This window comes from Suricata suricatta, chromosome 8, assembly GCF_006229205.1.
Source record: "Suricata suricatta isolate VVHF042 chromosome 8, meerkat_22Aug2017_6uvM2_HiC, whole genome shotgun sequence".
NCBI lineage: Eukaryota > Metazoa > Chordata > Mammalia > Carnivora > Herpestidae > Suricata > Suricata suricatta.
The window spans coordinates 109,503,547-109,511,725 of record NC_043707.1 but is presented as its reverse complement, the minus strand read 5'-3'; the positions used below and the strand labels follow the sequence as shown (position 1 = coordinate 109,511,725).

General features: G+C 45.0%; 1 protein-coding gene across 4 annotated transcripts; it reads left to right on the top strand.

Moving 5' to 3' along the window:
• The first annotated feature begins 156 nt into the window (after window positions 1-156).
• Window positions 157-3,661, top strand: PPCS (phosphopantothenoylcysteine synthetase). Of its 4 annotated transcripts, none has more exons than XM_029947600.1 (3): window positions 157-220; window positions 1,011-1,114; window positions 2,826-3,661. In XM_029947600.1, the coding sequence occupies exons 2-3, from the start codon at window positions 1,022-1,024 to the stop codon at window positions 3,147-3,149; spliced, it is 417 nt and encodes a 138-aa protein (XP_029803460.1). In that variant the 5' UTR covers window positions 157-220; window positions 1,011-1,021; the 3' UTR covers window positions 3,150-3,661. The 4 variants fall into 4 exon arrangements, with proteins under 4 accessions (XP_029803460.1, XP_029803457.1, XP_029803459.1 ...); XM_029947597.1 differs by lacking the exon at window positions 157-220 and adding an exon at window positions 248-839; XM_029947599.1 differs by lacking the exon at window positions 157-220 and adding an exon at window positions 343-394.
• Window positions 3,662-8,179: the final 4,518 nt, after the last annotated feature.

The window sequence follows — 8,179 nt, the reverse complement described above, 5'->3', positions numbered from 1 at the left end:
TGAACGCAAAGTCCAGGAAGGCCTATACGGCGGCCGGTTAGGGGCAAAAACGGCCAGCTCTTTCCGGGAGGAGGAAACTAACACAAAGGGATATGGCCCTTCCAGATGCCTGCCCGGCCCACAAGTTCCGCCGGGGCAGGGTCACCTCTGCCCTGCTGTGGGTCAAATCCGGCACGCCTCCCCGGACGTGGAGAAGTCTGGCGCCGGCGTGCGGCGTAAGGTAAAGGTCCGCCCCCTCGCCATTGCGGCTGCGCGGGGACCTGGAGCCGGGCTGGGGCGCGGCGCCGGCGGCCGTGGAGCGTGAGCCAGTGCGGGGCGCGCCCGGGGACTGATGGCGGAAGTGGACCTAGTCGCCGAGTTCCCCAAGCCTGCGGGAACTGCGCGCTACGCCGAGGTTATGGCTCGCTTCGCCGCCAGGCTCGGCGCGCAGGGCCGGCGGGTGGTGTTGATCACGTCCGGCGGCACCAAGGTCCCCCTGGAAGCCCGGCCAGTGCGCTTCCTGGACAACTTCAGCAGCGGGCGGCGCGGTGCCACCTCGGCTGAGGCCTTCCTGGCCGCGGGCTACGGGGTCCTGTTCCTGTACCGCGCCCGTTCCGCCTTCCCTTTTGCCCACCGCTTCCCGCCCCAGACCTGGCTGTCGGCATTGCGGCCCAGCGGCTCAACCCCTTCGGGCTTGCTGAGCCTGGAGGCCGAGGAGAATGCACTTCCGGGCTTCGCAGCCGCTCTGCGGAGCTACCAGGAGGCTGCGGCTGCTGGCACCTTCCTGGCCGTGGAGTTCTCCACTTTGGCGGACTATTTGCATCTGCTGCAGGCTGCGGCCCAGGCGCTCAATCCGCTGGGTGCGTGCTCTAGGAGTCCAAGGTTTCCCGCAGGCAGAGCCTTTCTCCCCAGACACTTGTCCCCTCACCTTTTCGGTATCCGCGGTCTCACAGCCAGGGAGCCTGAGTTGAAAAGGACCTGTGATCCCATATCCTACTCCGATTTATTACACCCTGTGCTTCTCTCTGCAGGCTCTTCTGCGATGTTTTACCTGGCTGCGGCCGTGTCAGATTTCTATGTTCCTGCCTCAGAAATGCCTGAACACAAGATCCAGTCATCTGGGGGCCCACTGCAGGTGACAGGCACTTCTCTTCCAGAGATCTGATCCCCCTATAATCAATCTTGGGTTAATTCCCTCTTGATCTGGAGATGGCCTTTCTGCATTCCGTATGTGCTAGGCACTAGGGATACAGAGATGAATAAGACACCGCCCTCCCTCAAGAACCTCACAATCTAGTGAGGGAGCTGGACACAGACATAATTACAGTACAGAGTGATAAATGCTCTAGTAGAGGTACGTACAAAGTGAAGTCAGAGCATGGGGTGAGTGAATCTTGGGGAAGTCAAGGAAGGCTTCCTGGAGGAGATGACATAAACTGGGTTTTAAAAGATGAGTAGACAGTATACCAGACAGATTGAATAAAAATTGAAGTGTGGAAATGAGCAGTATGCTGTGAACTGGAATTCTTTGGAAAGGCTGGAGAGCAGAGAGTGGGGAGCTGGGCAGTTGGGCACACTGAAGAGCGCTTACTTCATTGGAAATTTTGTATTCCCTCTTAAGGAGCTTGGACTTTATCCTGTAGAGCTAAGGAAAGCAAGTAGGAGAATGAGATAAAAATTTTTGTTTGAAACAAACATTCTGGCATCAATAGGAAAGGGGAATTAGAGAAAGAGTGGTAGGTGTAGCTTAGAAAACCGTGACCGCTATAGTCTGAGGAAGGGGTATGGGGTGGCTAGCGGTGTAGTTCAGATGTTGATATGATCAGGCTTCTTGGAACCTGAGAGAATTCTTAATCATTTAGGACCAACTGACTTTAAATAGGAGAAACTCTACCTGTGGGGCACTTGCTGACTATGTAGGATACTTCATTTGTTCATTTCTTCAACAGATAATTTATTGAGTACCTTCTATATGCCAAGCAGTAGAGTAGGACTTGGAGATAAAGCAGTGTAAAGAAATAACACTGTGCCCCTGTGTTGCTTCTCCTTTGCAGAGGAGATGGTAAATAAGCCAAATGCATACTATGTTAGATAGTGGAACATACTAAGGAGAAAACTCAAGTGGAGAATGGCTGTATAATCCGTATGCAAACGTTCTGAGGGGGAAATCCTGATGATTATCATAGTAATTTCACACTTTTAAAATTCTGAGAGCTTTGGTTTATCCTGTATTTTTTAGTTCTTTCTTGAAAGTACACAAACCAACGCGACATTCTTAGAAGGGATCCAGAATGGCATCATAGGAGTTTTGATCAAGTGAAAATAAAATCAGTTTTTTCAGCGCTAAGATGCTTTATGAATGACAGTGTTTAAATCGAATCAAATAGCCATTCTGCCAGTGCAGGAAATATTTTAGGCAGAGGTTTAAAAACCCAGCTTCAGTTAAATTTCTGCCAAAGTTACATTTGTGTTACAGATTTGCATGAACAGATTATTTGCATTTGTTTATTTGAGTGTTTGGTTTAAAATAAGGGGAATGTTTAAGAAAATATAATGCTGTATTTTTAGAGCGCTGTTAATGGTGATGAGGGTGGTAGGGCACTGTTAATTCCTGGCTTGTCCCAGAATTTGTGTGAAGCCTTGGAGTTAGGGATCTTTATGAACCCTCCAGAGCCCAGGCTTTAAGCTAAGCATGTGTAATGCTCCGAAAAGTTCGACAGTGAGAAATACCACTTAAACTGGCTTAGCCTAAAATCTGAGTCCTTGCTTCCTGTAGTTTCCCATGAGATTGATTTGGTAGATTTTGACCTTTGTTTGCTTATGACGCTTTTCTTTTTCCAATACAGATAACAATGAAGATGGTGCCAAAAATGCTTTCTCCTTTGGTTAAAGACTGGGCTCCCAGAGCATTTATAATTTCCTTTAAGTTGGAGACTGACCCTTCCATCATACTTGATCGTGCACGGAATGCTTTGGAAGTTTATCGACATCAAGTGGTGATAGCTAATACCATTGAGTCACGACGGTCCTATGTGGTTATTTTAACCAAAGACTCAGAAACCAAGATATTGCTATCAGAGGAAGAAGTAGAAAAAGGTGTAGATATAGAAGAGAAGATCGTGGATGATCTTCAGTCTCGACACACGGCTTTTATACATGACAAAAACTGAAGTGAAAAGCCTTTGTAGGATCAAAACTTGGATCAGGGCTCTTACAAGTGGTGAAAATAAACCCTTTGCTTTCATAAAGACAGAAAATGAAGGGAGAAAGAAGTAAGTCGTATGCAGGTGAATATAGTTTGGTATTTGTCTTTTAAAGGTCATTTTATACTCCATAAAAATGAAAACAAGAGCAAAGCAGTTATGACCAAAGCACCTGACACACTCACCTGATTATCACCTGGATTTTGAAAATGAACATGAGCTGTTGCGCACCTTTAAAAAAAGAGCTTATTGGGAATTATATGTCTCAGAATATACATGTGAGGCCTGAATATCAACCTTCATACTATAAGAAAGATTAGGGATGCATGAATGGCCATGCCTTGAAGATCAAATATTTCTTGATGCCTACTGTGTGGTAGGTCCTGAGGATTATGAAGATTAAAAAGATGAATAAATATGTCTCTGGGAAATGGATGTATGAATAATAAAGTGCAATAAAGTATGTGCCCAAAAGCCAACACAATGGAAATGATGTTGTTTTTTGGGAATGTATCAAAGATGGCAGTGGAGAGGAGGACACTTCCCTTAAGATAGATTGCCTGTAGAATGATGTGCTTCCCGCTGCATTTACTTTTTTGCCCCTTTTCCTAGATTGACTCTCTATTTGAGATAACAGTTTACCTTTTAAATATTTTACAATTGCTTTTAGGGGAAATTTAACTGGCTTCTACGACCAAGGCCAGGCAGGGGCCTCTTAGTGACTTCTGCCTTGAGGGAAGCTTTACAATGTGATACGGTGTATGGACTTGGCAGTCATCTTAGCCTAAGTCTGATGGTTCCAGCTGTGTCACCTGTGACCTTTGTAAACTTAGACCCTTAACTTACTGTCAGGCTCCTCATTTATAAGATAGAGATAATAAATCTCTCTGCTAAATAATGCCCTTTGTGGTGAGGATTAAATAAAACCGTGAAGATAAAGCATTAGTCTGGTGCCTGGCATGTAGATTTTTCACCCACACTTAAATTTTCTGGTCGTGACAGTATTATTCTGGTGCCTTGTTTGATCCCTAAATTCTTAAGGGTTTTTTTAAAATGTTTTTTATTTATTTTTAAGAGACAGAGAAGCACGGGCAGGGGAGGGTCAGAGAGAGGGAGACACAATCCAAAGACAGGCTCCAGGCTCTAAACTGTCAGCACAGAGCCTGACGCCGGGCTTGAACCCATGAATTGTGAGATCATGACCTGAGCCGAGGCCGACTAAGCCACCCAGTCGCCCCTGAATTCTTAAGTTTTCAAAGCCCCTGTCACTGTCCTCAGCTTTGGGTTGGGAATGTATAAGAAATATGGTTCAGAAATATCCCCTAAATGATCTGTAGGGTGGTTCAGAGTATATATTGAAAAACTACCATTAGTAACTAGGTAGAAATAGGAACTATACATATTTGATTTAAAATGCTGTTAGTGGGGCTCCTGGGTGGCTCAGTTGGTTAAGCATCTACCTCTTCATTTCGGCTCAGGTCATGATCTCACAGTTTTGTGAGTTCAAGCCCGGAATCAGAATTGGGCTCTGCACTGGCAGCACAGAGCCTGCTTGGGATTCCCTGTCTCTGTCTCCCTCTCCCCATCCCCCACTCGCGCTGACTTTGTCTCTCTCAAAATAAATAAACTTTTTAACAGAATGTAATTAATGATATTTCATGGAGTTGGGAAGGGTACCCCCTTGTGTCTAATGATATAGGTCCAGTAAATTTTAGTTGAAAAGATTTGACAAGAGGTGCCAAAATGCATTGAAATAAATCATTAAGTCAGGAAATGTGATTTTGTGAGCAAAGGAAAAATAAGTGCAGCAATCAGGACTATTCTGTAAGCAGCAGTCCCTATTGAACAAAAATTTTAAATTAACTTAAGATCCAATTAGCAAAATCTCAAAGACAACAGGTTCTGTCAGCAGTGGCTGCAGTACTGAGGGATAGGAAGCAAAGGATTGATTTTCTTCCCTGCATCTATAGCTTTATGTGGATGATGACTGTCATTATGATGTTGGAATGTCCAATAAGGGTAAATGGAGTGGAAACTAGAAGTGATTGTAATATTTGTTTCTATCACAATTACTACTTCCCTTGGGAATCATTTCCTATCCTATTTTATTATGCTTAAATAAACACCATTTCCCACATGGATTTACTTAAAGTGTTTTCCAATTCAGTTTAATTTTCATTTGGAGCACTTAAACAGTATTCACTCATGTTAAAATTGGGTTTTTTTGTTTGTTTCTTTAACAGCAAATAGGAGTGTGCAAAGAAAGAAAGAATGAAAAGGAACACGAGTCAATGAGAGCTAATGAGAAGGCACTTGATCTAGATTGGAGGACCAAGGATTGTTTGGAGGAAGTGACACTTGAACAGATAAGTAGGAGTTAAGTGGACGGAAGTGATGGTGGTGAGCGTTTTAGGTCAGAGTAAAAACATTTGCAGGGCTCTTGCACCAGGAAATGGTTGACGCACTTACGGAAAGTAAGGGATAAGATCTATCCAGACAACTGGCCAAGCTTTGGAAAGGATCCTATATGGAACTAGGGTAAGACTGAAATGTAAGTACCTGTTTGGGATATCAGCAAAGCAAGGGTTCCCAAAACATGAGGCAAATCAAGTTTTGAGGAACTAGAATCTTGCAATAAGAGCATTTAAATGAAGATGATATAAACCAAGCCTCTGTCAAATTGTCATTTAGAAATTTTTATTTTGCATGACATAGGTTCAACCAAACTGAATTTTCAATGCTTAGGACCTCCTCCTCCTCCCCCTCCCCATCTCCCTCCCCCTCCTTCTCCTCCTCCTCTTCTTCTTTTTCTTTTTAGTGCTTAGAACTTCTAAAGGGCTCTGTCTTAAGGACATTTCTAGTCAGGTCCGGTTTATTCATTTTTACAATAATTTTTACAATAATAAAGATGGGTCCAAAAATGTGATTTGTCTTTGGCGCCCCATGCAGTGACAGATCTAGGCTTAGAACTCCTGTCCCTCTCCATTTTCCATTTTAAGAATGAAGTTACTTCTAGAAAAATAAAACCGTATTTTATTTGCCAGTTCTAAACGCCCGCTAACAAAATGTTTCCACGAAGCAGCAAGTGTGCGCAGGTTGTTACCATGGTTACTGCAAATCCAATGGAATGAGCCGTACCTTCATTCCTGCCGAGAAACCCCGCCCCACGACCCAAAGTCCAATGGAGTGCACTATCTCCCCAGGAAGAGCAGCCCCTGAGCCAATGGTGCGCGTCGTTCCTATGGTTGCCGCCGGAAGGATGCCTTGGCGTCTCTGCGGCCAGCGCGGTTGCTATGACGCTCGGCCCTGAGGAGGCATCAGCAACTGACCGCGGAGCGGCAGCGGCGCCGGTGGAGCTGTGTGACCCGGGACCCTCATGGCACTCTCCAAAAGACGGTTCCTGAGGTTCCCCCGATTCCTTCCTCGGGACCGAAGCGCCTATTCTGCGTCGCTTTTCAGCATTTCGATGTCTTTCCCGCTCGTCTCCCCAGTATGGCCCGAAGCAGGAGGAGAGCCAGTGTCCGGGCTCTGCCATTGTAGTCACGGGCTGGAGTGACTGCCAGAAGAAGAAGTCGCCCGTCTCCTGGGACCCAGCCGCCACCGGCCTTTAGGATTAGGCTGCCTGTAGTATTGAGAGAGGGCTTGGAACCTCGTCACTTAGCAAGGCGGGCGTTCCTTTTCCCACCGCCCCGGCGAAGACTCGGCCCTGCGCAGACAACCGCGCCTGAACGCGGGGACGAAGTCCTTGGAGCCACCGCTTGCCCTGCTCGTAGGTTCGTGAACAAAGAACTGCCGTTTTCTGCCTTTTCGCCTTATGTTCATCATGCAGAACCTTAATGCCCGAGGAAGGTCTGGAGGTCTTTTGTATCTTCAGCATCAGACGTCAGTTTCCTTCTGGCTTTCCAGCTACAACCTCAGCCAATTCTTTCACCACCCTGAGTGCCAATTTTCTCATCCTACTCATTCCACATCCATTTTCACCCTTTCTTGTCCAGGCTGCACGTCACCGAATGTCCATTAGTCTCCACCACCTCTGCCATCTACAGACCACCTCCCTCTGTTTTCCTACTACAGTGCTTTGGGTAGCTAACTATTCTGCATTCTCCAGCTCTGGGAGCATCTGGACGATTTTCTCTGTTTCTCTGCACCCTAGCAAGCTTCCTGTCTTGGGTAAACTAGAGACTAGCATGGAGAAGTGCACATTGGTAAATACAAACAGTAAATTTCTACAAGCCTAGTGTGTTTTGAAAATGGAGAGGGAAAAAATCAAAATGCATTTTCAGGCCAGTCCCAGACTTACAGAAATAAAGAAGATTGTTCCTGGCTCAAATGAATATTATGTTAGGTATACTCGATGCATTCATGCATGTGAAAAGATCATTCAGAATGATCATGTAACAAACAGGCTTTCAACTTTCATAAGCCCATGTGAACTCAATGCCTTGATACAATAGAATTTTTTGGAGAGGAGATGCTTGAAACAGTTCTTGTGCCTTCTCTTCATGTCAGTTTCTGAATCAGAAAACATTCTTTGTTATGTGAGCCAAGAAACAGAAACCAGAAGGAGTGATGGAAAATAAATATTTTTGGCAAAGGAGCGCTCTTAATGGTCCTAAAAGACTGGAACATAGCACCTTAAAAATAGAGTGAATTTCATTTAGAGCCAGTGCAATTTCCTTTTAGTTGGAAACCTTTATTTAAATTGTCTTAAAGTTTGTGTTCCTGGTTGAGTCTTAATATTTCTTTTTTAATATTCGGATTTAAATGTAAGCCATTTTGAATACATGCAAAGTGTACACTTTCAGAGGGTATGTTGGGAGCTAGAATGTTTTGGACATTTTTGTTTCTCAGGTCAGTTACAGCACTTGTGTGATATCTCATTCTTACAGCCGGGTCAAGATTCCAAACACTGAGAAATTCAGCTTTCTCTTCTCTAATAGATGGGGAGGGGGCGGGGAGAAGAAGTTCTGAAACTTTTTAAATTTTTCACATTGAAT

Excerpts from the sequence above, each read along its gene's own strand:
- PPCS (XM_029947597.1), top strand. The coding sequence starts at position 332 with ATGGCGGAAGTGGACCTAGTCGCCGAGTTCCCCAAGCCTGCGGGAACT. Across the intron at positions 840-1,010 it reads CCAGGCGCTCAATCCGCTGG|GCTCTTCTGCGATGTTTTAC; the intron begins GTGCGTGCTCTA and ends TTCTCTCTGCAG. Across the intron at positions 1,115-2,825 it reads CATCTGGGGGCCCACTGCAG|ATAACAATGAAGATGGTGCC; the intron begins GTGACAGGCACT and ends TTTCCAATACAG.